Source organism: Haliotis rubra, unplaced genomic scaffold, assembly GCF_003918875.1.
Source record: "Haliotis rubra isolate DU_JTF1 unplaced genomic scaffold, ASM391887v1 Scf342, whole genome shotgun sequence".
NCBI lineage: Eukaryota > Metazoa > Mollusca > Gastropoda > Lepetellida > Haliotidae > Haliotis > Haliotis rubra.
In genome coordinates this window covers 128,388-147,205 of record NW_025767016.1, presented here as the reverse complement: position 1 = coordinate 147,205, position 18,818 = coordinate 128,388, and the positions used below count along the sequence as shown (strand labels likewise).

Below are 18,818 nucleotides of genomic sequence, written 5' to 3'. Positions count from 1 at the left end.
AACGTTAATCATGTGTAACCTCGCCCTTTGATAATCACAGTGCTTATGTATGGGGTAAGGCACCGTTCATAATATATGGCTAGGGGGTGGGAGTGGGGGGTGGGGTGGTTGATGATTTTCATGGAGAAGCATGTAAATGTGAATGACCCCTAAAATATATGTACAAAGTAAGTGACCCCGCCCTGTCATGTACAAAATCAATGCCCCCTCCCTTCCCATATTTTTAAAGCGTAATGTTTTAATATTTCTATGTACAGAATTGCTGACCCCCTAATACATGTGAACAAAATTTATTTCCCCCTCCCCCCTTGCCATCCCAGAACAAAATGGGTGACGCCCACTTTAAATCAACATCATCCCACCCCCTAGCCTTAAATCATTAACGGTTCCTAATGATACTGATGCACTAGTTGCACATTTTCTCAAGAACTGCATTTTGTGGTATGTTGATTTCATATTTTGACATTAACCGTTAGTCAAAATACCTCAGCTGTTGACGTAGGTACTTAAGTCAGATTCCTCAACTTACCATCATCCCAGAACAAAGGATTGTCATCTTACGCGTTATCAGAGGTAAAACAGTGTGTTCTCTTTCAACCTGCATCCAACTTCCTGGTCTATCATGTCAGGCTATGAAACAAGTATACATGCAGCATTCACCCGATGATGCCGCGAGCAAGAAGTAGCTCTGAAACATCGTGATAAAGAATAAAAGAAGGTGTTGTCTATATAAAAGTGTCACGTATTCGTGTCCTTCTAACTTCAAAATGTTTATCAAAGGCTAAATTCTTTGATACTTATTTCATGGAAGTTGACGGAAGAGAAAGTAGACACAGCAACTTATTTAATACCCTATTACAGCCACGTTTCGGTAGAAATCCCCACCCTCCTGCCCAAACCGTCGCCATAATAGTGTATCATAGAAGTTGTTATCGATTAATAGTAAATTTCATTGGATGGTAAGAGTTATTACCCGACCTAAATTCCGCAATTAAGGGGATAAGACTGTTTGACTGTTGGGGTATTCACCACGGTTGGATTCTGTGCGCACAAAACTGGCGTAAATAGAAACGACAAAGCCCTTTACACCTTCATAAGAAATCTCTGCTACAAGCAGAGTCTATTTACAATCTGGGCTATATGTTTATGTGTTTGCTTGACGCTGCATTCAGTACAGGTACAGCTGTACGACGCGGGTTGCAATCAATACTGGCAATGGTGCCACACACACGTGTATACATGTCGCTGTATAAGTAAGCTGATCCGTATTTTACCATCACCTTAAGCTCAGCTTAAATACCCAGGATAAATCAGGGGATCACTATAAATCTTGTCAGAAAATCAGACAGTGAACAATGTATATATCTTTTACTTAATGAAACAATATTGACCGTTTAAGGGGTCGCATTATTCGGGAAGAAAAAAACACCGAATATGTGATATTGTGTACACTCCCTTTACATGTTTAGTTACCTAAACATGTTAAGAAATGAGTTTAGCATCTAAACATGTTTAGATGCTTAAACATGTTTAGCTACCTTAACATGTAAAAAAACAGAATAGGTACGCGTTTAGGATTGTGTTTAGCATATCAGTACATAGTTGTACCGAAATAATCCTGATTATCACCTGAAAATGCGAGAGCATTAAGTTCATAGAAACCAATTTTATTTATAGTTTTACGAAACTTGATATATAGGTTATGGAAAAACAGTGAAATGTTACAGGCTGTATATGCATGCCCAGTGTTTAAAGAAATCACTGAGTGTATACAGTACCCATAATTAATTTGATTTGGTTAACACCTTTGATAAAATCACAAATAAAGAACTCAAAGAAGCCTTCCTAGAAAACAATGATTGATGTTCAAAATACAAGCACAAACTTTCCAAATCTCTTGCCGTAGTTTTAATTTTAAAAAGGTCAGAAGTATTTCATCAAGTACTATAAAACACACATAGCAATGAATAGGGGAAAGCTAAACTTTTTTGGAGAATGCAGAAACAATCCAAATGGTTTTGGTAAAATAAATTCTAATTCAAACAATAAAAACAGCATATTGAGATTAGGTCCAACCCGCATCAAAGTTAGAAACGGCAATCAATCTTTCTTTAAAACGTTTTAAGAAAAATATTTACAAAATTATGAGATCTACCCAAACAATGATGCAGAACCCTATGGTCTTTAGCAAGACATTAACTTAACCCATTATGTATCTTTTCTGTGCAGGACATTTTCCTTGCAAACAAAATGCACTGAAATGAAATGAACATCACAGTAAACTGAATTATTTTAATCATTTCAATATTTGCAAAATACTGTAAACACAATAAAAACTGGACTTTATATTGTTCATGTCTGGTTGGTACTGGTAATTGTCACTGGAAAGTGTTTACTGACTTAAACTATCCTCCAATTCTTTCATAAACTTCTGGTAGTTTGATCCCTTGAAAAAAGGTGCACTGTCTCCAAGAACATAAGATTGGAGTAGTCTAAGTAGTCGAACACGTTTGGGATAACTTAGATCCCAAGCGTAGTAGGAAAACATGAGTGTCAGCATTGCCTCCTGCACACTGTTGCTGACCTTCATCTGTATGTTGTCTCCTACACACTGTTGCTGACCTTCATCTGTATGTTGTCTCCTGCACACTGTTGCTGACCTTCATCTGTATGTTGTCTCCTGCACACTGTTGCTGACCTTCATCTGTATGTTGTCTCCTGCACACTGTTGCTGACCTTCATCTGTATGTTGTCTCCTGCACACTGTTGCTGACCTTCATCTGTATGTTGTCTCCTGCACACACTGTTGCTGACCTTCATCTGTATGTTGTCTCCTACACACTGTTGCTGACCTTCATCTGTATGTTGTCTCCTACACACTGTTGCTGACCTTCATCTGTATGTTGTCTCCTACACACTGTTGCTGACCTTCATCTGTATGTTGTCTCCTACACACTGTTGCTGACCTTCATCTGTATGTTGTCTCCTACACACTGTTGCTGACCTTCATCTGTATGTTGTCTCCTACACACTGTTGCTGACCTTCATCTGTATGTTGTCTCCTACACACTGTTGCTGACCTTCATCTGTATGTTGTCTCCTGCACACTGTTGCTGACCTTCATCTGTATGTTGTCTCCTGCACACTGTTGCTGACCTTCATCTGTATGTTGTCTCCTACACACTGTTGCTGACCTTCATCTGTATGTTGTCTCCTACACACTGTTGCTGACCTTCATCTGTATGTTGTCTCCTACACACTGTTGCTGACCTTCATCTGTATGTTGTCTCCTACACACTGTTGCTGACCTTCATCTGTATGTTGTCTCCTACACACTGTTGCTGACCTTCATCTGTATGTTGTCTCCTACACACTGTTGCTGACCTTCATCTGTATGTTGTCTCCTACACACTGTTGCTGACCTTCATCTGTATGTTGTCTCCTACACACTGTTGCTGACCTTCATCTGTATGTTGTCTCCTACACACTGTTGCTGACCTTCATCTGTATGTTGTCTCCTGAACCTGTTGCTGACCTTCATCTGTACAGTGTTGCTGACCTTCATCTGTATGTTGTCTCCTACAATGTAGGCGCTTGTGTTAGTGCCATTTATTAGCACCAGTCTGGGTGCTTCGTTCCTTCGTGAGGAGAAGTCGGCACCTTTCACCTGAAATTCAAATGAAGGAAAGTTGAATGTATCAGTAGACATACCACATGGCAGATATTAAAACATTAAATGAAAACATTCATTTCTCTGAAATAACTTCTACAAATAATCTTTGACTGAATATATACACTACAACAATTCTTCAGGCAATGACAAAAGCTTGTTGTAGATAGTTAACTTACATCCATTCGTGTAATTAAATCTGGCAATGCTTTCTTCGATTTTGACACGATCTTAATTGTTGTCTCCAATAACTTCAACACCTGCACTGTTGATTGTTCTCAGGCAATGGGTTTTCAAAACAAGTCATCAGACGATGACAAATCCCCCCTGGCCCCCACAAAGTTGAAAGAACAAATCATCTGACAGTTACTTGAAGTCCAACTTGATATTTTTAGCCACACCTTCCTTTTGAGACTTAAGTCCAAAACGTTTCCATGGAAACCGAAAACAAAAAATTGGAAAAGCTGCAAATAGCAAAAGGCACCACTTTGACATCTGACTCATATAACTGCCAAGTTTTGTTGAAAGATATTGAACGGTTTTCGAGTTGTGCTCCGGAAACAAAGCCTACCCCTGCCTTTTTCCTAAGTCCAACACATTTGCATGTCTATTTTTTTTTAAATTAGAAAATATGGGCTACCCAGGGGTCAAAATCTTTGTTCTGCTCAAAATGAAAATAAAAAAAGATCTTGGGAGCTTCCAGGTTGATGCGGCGGTGCCTGAGAACCAAGAATTTTTTTCTATTTGGCCTTAAATAAAGATTTTATTTATTCACCACAACTGCATTAACACCAATAAGTTTTTTAATGTCGGAAAGCAGCTCGTTGAATTTTTCCATCATGCCCCTTTTTTTTTTACCAAGGTTTGATTTCATCAAGAAAATTCCTTCTCCACCTGTAAAACAAACATTTATGCATAAAAAAGCTAATATTTTCTGACAAATATAGAACATTATGTTCTCGGGTATGGCAAAAATGCTGTTGTACTAGAACTTTTATGGGAACTGTAGTCCTAGGCCAAATGTTAGAAAAGTCCCTGTCTTTTAGGATCTTTCACCAGCAGTAAAAGTGTTATCCAGTAATTGGTATGACAACTCCCATCCTCCAGAGATTATTGTCAATGTGGAACTAGACAAAGAATGTATCAGGTTGCTGAAAACAAACAAGGTTTACCCCGCTGTTGAAACAGTGTCCACATGTTCATAGACCAACTTCATGAGTATTAACTGCATGGTTTAATGGACGGTGACAAGCACTGATGTTCAACATGATCAGGATATGCAGTAAGGGTGATACAGCTGGGTGTATCATATTACCTGATAATAATGTTATCTCTACATTTGGCCTAGGAGTAATTGTGTAGACATGGTAAATGTTTCTCCTGTAGTTTTTTAATCAGGATGATATTGGATCACTTACAAAAGACTCTTTGCAAGACTTGGATATTCATTTGTTATAGCTCTAATGCTGCCATCTTCCCTAACTCGTGCAACAAAATTTCTCCTATCTTTAAATGTGACTCTTTGTAGTTTAAGGATCTTTGCCCTATCCTGTTCAGTCTGAGTTTTTTTCAGCTCGATGTCTAAAGCTTGTTTAGCTTCTGTCAGGTCCATCTCAGAAGTAGCTGTAAAATAATGACCCCTAAATTAACATGTATTATTGCATGGCAAAATTAGTGGCAATTATGGGATACTAAAATTCTGAACAATAACATAAAATACGAAGATCTGAATTATCATTTCATTTTCCCTGTTTCCTTTCACAGTGCCTTCTAAATGAATCTAACTTCCTAAAACTTGCTCCACACCCTGCTCCACTACAGTGTATTATGAAGTTAGATGCATTAGGTTGATGAGACAGCAGATGATATGTTAGTTCCTGTCTACTGTTAGAAAAAACGGGCACATGCTGCACTGTTGATTCATCTTCAAAGTTTGTATTAATCTGTATGTTGTAATGTCTCAAGGTGTTACTAGCCTTGTTAATAGTGGGATGGTTAAGCTGAAACAAAAGTAATTTTTTAGTAATCAATCTCATCTAAAATTCTTGCTGACATGCATTCATTATGCATAAATTGTAAATTGTATTTTAAACTAGAGAAGTGTTTGCGAGCCCCGATCCCAACAATTACTAGTAGTTATGATCACATATCAGATTTGATAAATTTGGCACCAATAAATAAGGTCATAAGGTCATCCTCATTCAGGCTCTGTCTTGAAGTCGTATGTTTTGCCAAAGTATAGGCTAGTATATAACATATAATATTGATTATAGCACATAATGATGCATCTCTGATTAAAGATGCTAAATATATCAAAAACAAGTAACACAAATTGTAGTTTCCCATATTGGATATACCATAACTGGTCATCTTCTCTGGTCCAACCCCCACCCTTACACTTCTCACAACAATCCGTGGCCCCTCTTCTCTTCACTTAGCAGTCTGAGCTCCTCCCCCCCTCACACACAATAACCCCAATTGTCATGCTTGTATCGTTCCTACGCCAGTGGAGATGCCAACTATAAAAGGTCTATCTCTCATGGGTCCAAAATTATCTGTATTTACGTAATATAGACGATATATAAATCTATCCCTTTCACAGAAAAAAGGGGTGTTGAGTAACTGTGCCTGTCTCATTCGTTGGTTTCACATTATTTTTCGACTGGCAGTGCGCATGCGCAGAGCGTGTAAAAACTATCCACTGGATAACTTCCGGTTTGGTCGTATGCTTTACCGATAGTGTAAACACACTCTAAAGTAAGGAAAAATCAAAACAGATATATGGTTTATGTCGAATTTAACTGATCTCAATTCATTTATGAATGGAAAGGACCGGGGTTAGTTAAATAAATAGCTTACGTTTGTTAACAAGCTCTTGTATAAACGCATCTCACCACCACCCGTCAACCGTCCTTCCTGCACATCCCCTTCTCACAACTAAAAAAACACATCTCTGATGCAGTTGCCACCAAAATAGGACATGAATTATTGAAAAGCATAGGCAAATGGATGTATGTACTCAACTATGAACAGTTGTCACACGTAATTAATCTTCATAGCGCTTTTATTTTGAGTGTGTTTACACTATAGGTAATACGACCAAACCGGAAGTTGACCAGTTGATATTTTTACACGCTCTACGCATGCGCACAGCGAGTCGAAAATTAACGTGAAACCAACGACCGTAGGCCTACATTCTGTTTTCCCAAGCTACGGGGTGAATATACTATAGTGCTAAAGACAATTTACATTACGCTTTCACTGTAAATGACATAATTTAAAAAAGTATTTCTAAATTTCGAAAGGTTTTGTGCTCATGAGCTTACAGGTTTGCAATGCTTTAGTTTGAAAAAAGGCGGGCCACGTGGACCGAACCATGCAAGCTTCTTGTATAGTCTCAACTTACCTTCAAACACCTTGATATTTTCTTCTGACACGTTGTTTTGTTTGAGGAACTCAGAAACATATTTTACCGTTGCCCTTTCATCCATTGTGGATAAGAGACATACAAATGATCATTAAAACCTGTTTAGGGAAATATGGAGGCAAAAATGGCGAAACATCGCAAGGGAGATTACTCTGAACCACTCTGAGTCCACTCTTTGTTCTGTTCGGGAACGGCGAAAGGGTGTTCAAGTCTCTCACAGATACTCGCAATTGAACGTTTTTTTATACTCATCAACTATCATGACTGTTGAACTATTTGAACACTATCAGAATATTTTAAAACCTTGTAGTTCAACATTTTAAATCTAAATAACTGTATACTCATTAGATCTAGATCATTGATGTTTTGTGATATTATTTTCAACGACCCTTACAAAATAGATTAATTAGATCTAGATGTGACTTGATATTTAAAAATAAAAGGCATTTACTACGAATATATATTTGGATTAAAATCAATACAAATTTTTATCATTCTTTACAATATATTCAGATGATTTGAGACAATTAATGAGATGATCGAAACAGGAACATATTGTTTACTTGAATGTTCCATGTAATGATATCCATAGCAATCGGAATGATTTGTTTTTTGTTGTAAAAAAACATTTATGCAATTAAAAAACAAACAAACAAAAAACAGGAACACGATTCAAGTAATGTGTTTGCAATCTACATTCGCAAACTAGTACATGAGTGACAGTTATTTTAGACACCGTTATAACAAGTCTGCACTATAATGATTAGTCATGCCTGTCACAAAGTATAACAAAACAGTTCTTTTGAACAAAGAGTCAAGCTACGCATATTTAAATTTAGTTTGTCTCAAATCAATATTGATATGAAATAGGTGGAAATAGAAGTAAAATGTACAACATATGAGAACATGGAAATTTATCAAAACATGTTTAGAAATGTGTTTAAAATCTAAACACGTTTAGATATCAGGCGTAATATCACCGTCCTGCTTAGATATTAAACACTATCCTAAACGCGTTTAACATTAAACATGTAACGGTAGTGTTTAGATGCTAAACGCCGTTTTTACAGTGTACCCCACAGGTAATATACATCGTCCGCTCCTCTTACTGTTTCCTGGTATGGTACTTACGTTGGCTATTGGCTACTGGATCATGGGCTATGGATCCGCTATATGGGGTACCTCAAACCATTCACCGGTCAACGCTGTACACCACAGAGCTATTAGGTTCCATCTCGGATTGGGGAAGTAGGCGCCAAATCTTGCTGTAAATGGTGACTCCGGATGGATTCCCCCCCCGAAGTACGACAGTGGACAAGCGCGGCTGGACACTGGGCAAGAATGAACAACACAAGTTCAAGAAAAATTAACAAGAGAGTGTTTACAACAACGAAAAAGAACTGGAATGTTAGAATAAGAACACATCTTCGAGACTTGAACTTTGGACATAATCCTTGCGGAGAAGAAGCTTTTAACCAAACTAGTCCTTAGAGCTACGTTACAGAGGTATACAGCATCGTGTGTGTGTGTGTGTGTGTGTGTGTGTGTGATACGGGAACCAATGGTGCCAGCTGAAATAAACTCAGAACTTACAGAATGTTCAAACACAACGGAACCTTATGTCAGATGTCCTATACCCAGAGCTCATAGAAGTGCCATGTCTATGTTTAGATGTGGAGTAGCGCCGCTGAGAGTGGAAACAGGACGTTACGAAAATATTCCCCTAGATGAGAGACTCTGTTTCTACATATAGACTGTATAGAGGACGAGATACATGTGATTGTAACCTGTCCGCTTTACAACGAAAAACGAAAGGATCTCATCAATGCTAGCAAGGAAAAATGGCCAGACCTTGATTACCTGTCAACCAGACAGCTTTTTGGGTAATATTTTAGGACACCCAGATTTAGTCTTTCACACCTCCAGAACCTGCCATACTATACTTTTTAAACGAAGGAGTATTTTTATATACCTGGACTGTTATTCTTATTGGTACCCCATTTATTATGTGTATCTTTTAATGTCTTATCACCTGTTTATCTTTTTAATCATACTCTTGAAATGTTTGAGAATTTTACTATTTATACGTCTCTCGTATCAATGATTGATTGGCAACGAGCGAACGCCTCGCTCAAACGCAGCCCATAGACGCCGCATTCTAACCTGATTAGCTGCGACATACACATGAGGATGCTTATTTAACAGGGGCGGATCAAACGCGAAGTCACGTTGTACCACGTGTGAGTTAGGTATGCACCGTTCGCGGGTCAGTTCATCGAAAGGGTTGTATAAGCGCTGATTTGAAAACTGCGAGACGCCTCAGGTCGACCCTATAGTTCAACGTAACTCTATACAACACTGAATAGTGTGTAGAAGGTAAGTGGTCTGTTCCAGTGCTACTTTACAGGGGAGATCAATGTAATGATATAGTGGTATTAAGTTTGTGTAATAATGTTTCCAGTAATGTTAACCACCCATCATTTATATTATATACCTGATTTTATATTTTAAAGGGGTACCTACAACGGATCCCGTAAAAGACGTAGCGTATTTTCATTTCAACACTGTTCACAAAAGAACTGTTTACAACACACGTGAACATGTTTTGCAGTCAATGAAACTATGGAATTGAAATCTTCTCTACAATTCCATGGATCCCCGACTCATTTTTTTAGAAATATGGAATAAATCCAGCAACAGAGATAGACAGAAAGACGATCAGTGTGTGATAAGAAAAACAATAACACTATCAATCTAGATTGTCACATTAAACCAAGAATCAGAAACTTTTCCATAACATTATAAATGTTCCAATTCTTAATGCTGATGTTTAAATGAATCGAATTGTGACCAGTGTACAATGATGAAAAGTAAACGAGTCGTAACTCGAAACATAAATTCAACTCGTGTATCATTAAGTCTATAGAGTTCAGGGTATCAAACTTTAACTGGACAAATTGTAGAACCTGTAATTGTGTAGTTGAAAATTCATGATTACAATTTTTACAAAAACAAACAAACAAAAAACAGGAAAGAAGTTTCGATTTACACTCAAACCTGGACTGCTCCGCAATAAAATAGTATTTGTGGTGTAATATGCCAAGGGCGTTACAAGGAACACGGAGGAAACAACAAATAAATGACAACAGAACAAGGTGCAACATGAAACAGCTGATACAGCCTGAAGCTGAAGAAACTTTGTGCCTTTTTGTGAACATTGAAGTGCTGCGGCCAGCTTGGCCAATCAGTGGAACAATAGAGCAAGGAGTAGTGTAAGCGAGGAGGTAGCGCCAGGCCGACAATCGTGTTAATTTGCTCATTATAGCCCCTTCAGGCAAGTGGGCCTGGCGCAACATTTTACCCTTGTCAGTTTATAAAGGATTAGCGAAACAATGGAAGTTGGGGATTAAACCTAGGGCACATGTCAAAAACATAGTTTGGGAAAAGTTATTTGGTCCTGGCAAAATGATTTCTAGTCTATATTTTCATTATTTCATAACACAAACATGTACATTTGTTCGTTCATTTATTCATACAACTTATCATTCAAGAGCACCTTTTATACATTTCATACACATTTTGGGCAATTTATATATATTAAGTTCATATATTTTAAACACATTTTGTATAACTTTATTTCTTTTCACCGGTACGTTTTACAATAAATGGATAGTTCATATAGTTCAATACACATGGTGTCTAATCAAAATGGGTATGAAAATTCAGTAGCTGATAGTTATGGCTTTTACAGGAGATCTATTGTTCAGGTAAATAGGCAATGACATGCTGACCACTTATTTTAAACACTTTTCATATAGGATCATGCAGAGCATCCAGTGTGGCATTTAGTGGAGGTTAAACTGAGGGTAAAGCTTTCTGTGGATTGAATGTTTTCGGCATAAAATGTTAACATATAAAGCATATTCTACCATATTAATTAGTAATATTGTAACTAGTGTTCTCATCGTAAAATATAGGTGTACAAGTAATCAAATAGAAATATTGTCATACACCTTACTGTTTAATATAATCTACCTAAAAATCTACCTAATCCTAATTTTAGCAACGTGACCTACCTCATGTATACATCTCTGCAACACCTAAACCTATATACTTACGTGTAATGGACCAACGGTACCAATGCTGTACCAGGGACTGCTGGGCCCAGTTTCACAAAGCTCTCGTAGGCCTAAGATCTCGTAACTTTTCTCGTAGCATTGGTACCTGCTATACTGTAACATAGGAGGTACGATCTTAGGCCTACGAGAGCTTAGTGAAACGGGGCCCTTGCCCACATCTATATACATATATTGAGGATATTATATGAGTGCCCATGTCATACTATGTTTACGACACGAGTGCCAAAATGTTGGGATATACGGATATTTAGGCACGAGTGTCGTAAACATGGTATGATATGGGCACTCATATAATATTCTGTTTATCACCGAAGTCGTCAAATTGAGGAAAATAACCCAAATCTACTTTCAAACAGGCTGGCTACCCGCCGTCGCCGTATGTAGAACGCAACGTCATAGCATTGTTCATGACGTCACGTCACCATGACAAAGTGATATTTTGCCCTAGGGCATCGTATGAAAAAAATGAACCCCGATATTTTCGACCTCTTAGGTAATAAGTATAAATATTTGAGTGTGCCACCCAAACATGTATTTGATCATTGTATTTACCATTGCCATTGTAAGCCGCTATTGTAACGCATGGCAACGTCGGGTCACAAAGTGTTTGTGAACGTTGCATTGTGACGTCATGCCACGTCACAGTATAATCTGTAACTGTGATGATTCCCCGAAGGTAAGGTTTGCACTTGGCACACTGTGTTGGTTTCGCACTACACCTTTCCGAGATCATTTTTTAATTATTCCTCTGGATTTGTCATAATATCAATGTAGTAATATAGCTCTTGTTACAGATAGGTGAACGGGATTTTACGAACTGCTCTGTTAACCCCCTGGGTGCCACAGGGACATATAATAATATGTCCTTCTTCTTCAACCCTCAATTTGAAGTCCCCAAAAAATCAAAATATCCCACGCACACAAATACACTTCACAGTTTCGAATTCTGCGGGAAATCTCCCATGTTTCTTGATACCATCCACTTGTATTTTAGACGAAGCTCAAGTGCTGAAAATGACCTTTCAAAATAGGCTTCATCGAAGATGTCGCCATTTTTGACACAGTACGAAATCGCAATCACAGCGTTATTTGCTGTATGTTTTGAAATGTGAAAATCGGATAATTACTGGGTGTATTGAACTTCAAAAATAACATATTCATGATCACTGATATCAGTTTTACATGAAATCGCTAATGATAATTCTGAAACGTTACCGATGAATCTAGAATCGGTTGGGATGTTTTCGAAAATACACTTACACGAACGCCGTAGAGCGCTTTCCGCCATATTGGATAGTGTTTACAAAATCACGTTTCGCGAAGGCCGGTATTGAGACGCCTATTACATCACGTATATTTCATATTCAGCTACGAAAAATGCATCACTGAATTACCCATAAATTGCAACTGGTCTTTGTCACCAATACCAACTGTCTAGATAAAATGAGACGAAACAAATTGGGTGTGAAAACGAACGCTGTGCTCCAAAGACTGCGCTGGTTCGAAATGTAAACAAAGACAAATTCCGATTTTACACTGCGTAGCATTTTCTGAAATTTTTCAACATTCATCCGTCTATTCATTGCTTGCAATGGCTCAATACCTTTGGAATATGCATGGAAAGAGTATCGTAGCAAGAAATAGGAAATTATAAATAGATACAATGCAATGATTTTATAATTCATAAGAAATTGTCAAAGCTTCCGTGCGGCGTGAGGCCATGACTGACGCAAAATCACGCAGAACGACAACTGTAATTATCAGCATTTTTGGCTTCTTCCCTTACTTACAGTGAAAATGCTAAAAACATATAACAATACACAGATAGTCAGAATCATTCTGATTACTTACATGTCATATATATTTATGTACAAACGATCCCTGAATCAATGGAAGGGTCCTTGCAAAATCCTGTGTATTCTTGTCAGCAAAGCCGCCATTTTGTAAGAAATAGGTCATCAGTAGTGATGTCATACGTCAACATTGTTGTACATATTAGGCAATTTCTTTGAGGTGAAGGTCGGTTGAACAAGAGTAAACACAATCGCCCAATCCTTCCGATTACACTGTCTGTGTTATGATGTATATTTTGCGTATAGTTCAGATACTTTTTCATGAAACTGACTTCAGTATCTACATTTAGCCTTGTCCAATATATCTTACGTGCATATATGGTTTACGGTGTTTTATTCTTTGAAAGTTTTTGATTGTTTGAATAATATTTACATAGGAAATTGACACATTTAGTGCAGTACACAATATTCTAAACCTTTACACAAGTGTTAGAAGATCAAACGTAGCCATAACTGCAATTACTTTAGTTCCTATGATGTACAATATTCAATGCATTTGGACTAATATTGCAGTTTCACATGAACAGGTTAATGAACGTCGAATTAATTCAACCTTATAAGTAAAACTGATAATATTTAATGAAAATGATTTATATATGTTATGAAATATATATGCACACTTATTTAAAGGAATTGTCTTGTTCATTGCACCTTTTTGTGTCGTTTCATAGAGAAATTAATGATGTATATTGATTGGCCAGGTGCGCGTTTGTCGGAAATGTTTTATGATTCACTATCATTGTTTTCGTTATATAATCAATTCATATTCGATTTAGAAATATTGTGATGACAGGATATCAAACTCTTACTATATTTATACGAAAATTGTTTAAAAATATATGAACCATGTCGTCTTAATTCGGACAAATCTTACATCCGTATTCTAATATATAGTACGTACTAGTTCCATATATAAAAATCTATCTTTTTGCACCTTCCATTGCATACCTATGAAGAGAAATAGCTACATAATCATTAACAAAGAAAATTCTTATCCTAAACAAAATATTCGGGTGTTGTGAAATGTTATTTTTCATTTACGTTAAATTGATGCCAAACAGGTGCGCGTGTTGCTCACAATTAGATACACAGTCCAACTGTCTAATTGTTGATATATTCAGGACACTATTTAAATGGGAAAATCAGTCATTTTTATGTTTTGTCTAAAGAGTGTTAAATTCTGACATAGAAGCCGAGACCTTTCACACAATTAATGGAAATTAGGTGAGATGTATACTAATCAGCATACCAATGTCGTCTTTTTCCGACGTCGCAAAATGCATAAAACAAGAAATGACGTCAACTAAAATGTTGTATTATTTTCAGCAATTTCATTACATTTGAAGATATGGCTAGTACTCTGGTAATAACGATGCAAAATTAGTCAAATTACATCTACACAAACAGGACAATACATGTATATGGGAATCTAAGAACTAACTTATATATCGGATAGGGCCATCCAAATCGCTATTACGTCCTTTCACATGTAGTACGTTGTCATCTTTTCTTATAAATTGTGAAACTATCAAAGCGTATCCGCTCACATTGGGGAACTTTGAATTGGAATAGTTTGGTTCACCTTGAACAAAAAATAAGTAAATTATAGCGTCCGTATCCACAACAAATTCTCTCTCCATGTGATCTGAGTTACACTGACCTAGTGTTAAGCATAACGGAGTTATGCCCCTTTATCATTATACGTGTATGACCACACTCCGGCACAGCGATGACTTAACATAACATCACTGCCACAGGCTAATTTGCATATCACGTGACCGGACTTTTCTCTTGTTTGTAATCAAACGCGCATATTCATTATAAGAAGAGACTGGACTCACGAGAGCGTTTCGGCGCTCTCTTCACAATGTTTTACATTGTTACATATATATTCTTCCACAACTGCGACAGTTACGTCTATGACAGTACATATTTAGATATCAAACTGGCTGCATCGTTTGCTCTCCGTCGGCTTCGATGACAGCACGTGGAGCCGTACAACCTATGTAAACAAAGGATCGCTACGCAAATCGAAATAGTGTTACATGTTTTGGATATTTTCTCAGTGAAACTAAACCATTCTATTAAAGATGTTTAGTTAGATATGTAGACTTGTCAAAAATAAAAGAGTAAAAGAAATCTGTACATTATATTGAATGGACGGTGCAAGATGTGACGAATCGTCACATTTTTCTGGCCTGTGGCAGAGGTACTATGCTGGCTTGCCGCATGGAACTCTGGGTAGGAGAGTGGTGTATGACCTCTCTGTCGTCGTTTGACGTCATAGAAGAAAATCCATTTTTGACATGTATTCCAAGTCATTTTTAATGTTGAGCGTATAACGTTATGTATGAGCAAATAAACCCAATTCATATACACTTATGTCGTTCAGATATCAGGCTGCATTTTCTTCGCTCACACTTTCCGTAAAGATGCCAAATTAAAAAATTCGTAGCACAGTGCTTTTATCGGTGCGCAAAAAAAGCGGAGAATTTAATATTCTACATTTCTGTGTAATTTTATAGCCGTACGTAGATCCAGGACCACGCGAGCGTAATTCTCGCACAACGTTCACTTTTCAAACAGTATGAAAATGTGCGCCTGAAAAAGAATTCGGCATCCAGGGGTTAACGCAAATCATTCGCTAAGTCAATTAATAACCTGTAGGTGTTTGGTTTCAGGTTTGGTTGCGATCGCTCATGATGAAGTCGCCCCCGCCAATGTTGTTGCAGGCCCTCAATGTGGGGGCTCTGCTCGCCTTCATACTCACCGCCATCTTCAACGGATTGGCGGCAGATACCAGCTTAGGTAAGTCAGGGGCGAGCTTGGGCGCAAGGCATGCCGGGTTTGTGACAGATCGAAGACGGTAATGGCCAGTTCGAGTTGGACTGTTGAAAGTTCTTACTGTCTTTTGTGGTTACAGTTTTGAATTTTAGGCACTTGCATATGAAATATATGCATTTGAAAATTTGTTAAGAGTGTTGTTTTTTTATCTTTTGATTAAACGTTATTTACGATTTTATACTTACAATGATTCGACGAGGGTAACATTGGTAACACTATGTCCGCTTCTGTGACTATTGAATAACTAATGTAATTGTATTTCACATTGTGTTTGCCTACCTTTAGAATACAGCACCACAAACTTTAAAAATACGTCATAATAACCCTTTTACGTAATGTAATGTGATTTTGTTCGAAATGTAATACCACAGTGATTAATTAAACTGTGGTATTACATTTCACATTGTGTTTGTCGTAGGTATCTTCCTGAATTCCACCGGGGACATCTCGGACGCATTCTACGTGGAGATCACCCCCGCCGGCTGGACCTTCAGCATCTGGGGCCTGATCTATGCGTGGCAGGCCGCCTGGATCATCTACTCCTTGGTCCGTATTTGCAGGAAGACCCAAGAAGGACCCCTATACCTCAACCCCATTCTTCTTACTCCGGCCTTCTTCGGAATGTACATCCTGAACATGTTCCTCAACATCAGCTGGCTCCTTCTTTTTGACCGCCAACTCATCGAACTGTCCTTCAGCTTCCTGTTCGCCATTGCGTTCACCCTGTACATCTGCTTGTATATCTCCTACAAAACATTGAATGATAACATGGAGGTTCTTGCTAAACTGAATCTGAAGATTGAAGATACGTTGATGCGTGTATTTGTCCACAACGGGCTTGGTATGTATGCGGCGTGGACCACCACTGCTACCTTCCTCAACATGGGCTTTGTGATTGCCTACAGAGCTAACCCTCCTATTGACCAGAGCACTGCTTCCTCAATCTCTCTCGGCTTTATCACCACCGCTTTGCTTCTCTTCGTCCTCACCGACCTCTTCCTATTCGACAAATACAGCCGGTACACCATCACTCCCTATTGCGTCGTCATATGGGCTCTGTCTGGCAGTCTAGACAAAAACTATGACGCTGCTCGTGGAAATTCCATCTTCACCATTGTACTCATAGTGCTAGCCGTGTTAGCCCTAATTGCCAAGATAGTCCTCGTCATCATCAGAAGCAAGTCAAGGCCAGTGTTTACTTCATCCACAAACATTACGGCGCCTGAGAAGCAAGACAATGTGAACATGGCCTGATTTGATGGGCACGTTTCATTGACTAAAGAAACCCGTGAGGATCCTGGTTAGTATTATTCTTAAACAAAACAATGCTTGGGTGAGAGACGATTAACGGGACCAGTCAGCGGGGCTCGCTGACTTAACTGATGCATGACATAGTCCCATTTGCGTCGATTCACGCTCATGATGTCAATGACTGGATCCTCTTGTCCAGACTAGAGTACTTTCAGACCCCGGTCATATAGCTGGAATGTTGTTGTTGATATACCTGGAATTGTTGGTATCCAGGTGTTCAGCCCATAATCCTGAGATGATTATCTTGTCTGATTTATTTTCTTGCCTTATTTTGTATGTTGTAATTTATTGTTGTCATGATGGGGACGTGTTAATATATATGAATCATGACATGTTTGAACCTGTAACAATCAGAATAAACTCTTCGACTATATTTTATCTTCATTTTGAGTGCTTTCTTTATCTAAAGTTTCGTGTATCAGATTAAGAGTATTTGAGTTTAAACATAAATTAAATATCCCTACATTATAGCATTATATGGAACCGAAACACACACGAAGACGTTATCTCTGGCGGAATTAACATTTTGGTGATAAACAGCTGATTTGGTAGAACGATGAATTAAGGGAGGCGACTCGTCACAGCAAATGCGTCACCCTCCCCAACAGGGTAATTGCTGCTCAACGTCGATGTTCACCGCCAACCCCAGACCAGGCTAGACACGGGCAGTATATTTTCGAAGTATACGAATTATACTTATGTATGGACACATAAAAGCAATGTCATGCTAGCTATTTATCTTCTGTCTGTTAATAAGTGAGTGAGTGAAGACATCTGCAACGGCCAGCGTCGTGGGGTCACGATGACACGACTCAATCAGAGCTTTCGGCCTCACCATCCGTCCTTCACATGCAGCACACCCCACCTCTTCCCACACGCATGGGTTGACGTAATGAACCTAGTGCTGTTCAATATACTCCACCCACAGCCCCGACAAACGAACAAGCCTGGCGCTCGGCATTAATGGGTACAACAAGGACTTGTCGGCTCGGGGTCAGTATAATGTGTCTAAGTGGGGTATTCATGCTTCACTGTGGCATGGTATCTCAGTGAGCTAACACTATAAAACCAGCTTCAGTCTGGGCTAGTACAAGCAGCCGCACATACACATACACACGCATGCACGTCGTCATATGAGCGAAATATTCTCAAGCACGACGTTAAACCCAATTTCACCTCACCTCACCTCACAAACGAACAAACACCAGATCAATTACTGTTTAGAGAGTTTTAGTTGTATTATTGTATTTTATAACCTGGGAAGAAAATACTTCAAACAAAATATCAATCATGTTGCAACTTATTCAAACCACAACAGCCACACAATTCTCTGTATTCTCTGGGGACAAAAATCAGGATTCTTTTACAAGTTTCAGAGGACATGCTTTTGTTTTGCAATATTTCCCGTTGTTTACATTGTCTCGTTGTTGTCTCACACTGCATTCAGTGATGTCATGACAGTGGTCTATAAACAATCGGGTTAGGACAAGGCAATCCAGTGATCGATATCATGAACATCGATCAGTGACACTGGAATACAAATACATGCATCAACGTCATCGAACCCGACTGCC

At 38.4% G+C, this 18,818-nt stretch overlaps 1 protein-coding gene and 1 long non-coding RNA gene across 2 annotated transcripts; one reads left to right on the top strand and one right to left on the bottom strand.

Moving 5' to 3' along the window:
- Positions 1-2,804: 2,804 nt before the first annotated feature.
- LOC124284687 lies at positions 2,805-3,936 on the bottom strand. Its single transcript, XR_006900618.1, has 3 exons — positions 3,850-3,936; positions 3,560-3,667; positions 2,805-3,498 (listed from the first exon to the last, which is right to left on the bottom strand). It is a non-coding gene; the product is annotated as an uncharacterized LOC124284687 (long non-coding RNA).
- Positions 3,937-11,857: 7,921 nt separating this feature from the next.
- On the top strand, positions 11,858-17,607 carry LOC124284690. The gene is made up of 3 exons (XM_046720791.1): positions 11,858-11,912; positions 15,771-15,897; positions 16,352-17,607. The coding sequence occupies exons 1-3, from the start codon at positions 11,868-11,870 to the stop codon at positions 17,185-17,187; spliced, it is 1,008 nt and encodes a 335-aa protein (XP_046576747.1). The 5' UTR covers positions 11,858-11,867; the 3' UTR covers positions 17,188-17,607.
- The last annotated feature ends 1,211 nt before the right edge of the window (positions 17,608-18,818 follow it).

Excerpts from the sequence above, each read along its gene's own strand:
- LOC124284690 (XM_046720791.1), top strand. The coding sequence starts at position 11,868 with ATGCCACGTCACAGTATAATCTGTAACTGTGATGATTCCCCGAAG. Across the intron at positions 11,913-15,770 it reads ACTGTGATGATTCCCCGAAG|GTTTGGTTGCGATCGCTCAT; the intron begins GTAAGGTTTGCA and ends GTTTGGTTTCAG. Across the intron at positions 15,898-16,351 it reads GGCGGCAGATACCAGCTTAG|GTATCTTCCTGAATTCCACC; the intron begins GTAAGTCAGGGG and ends TGTTTGTCGTAG.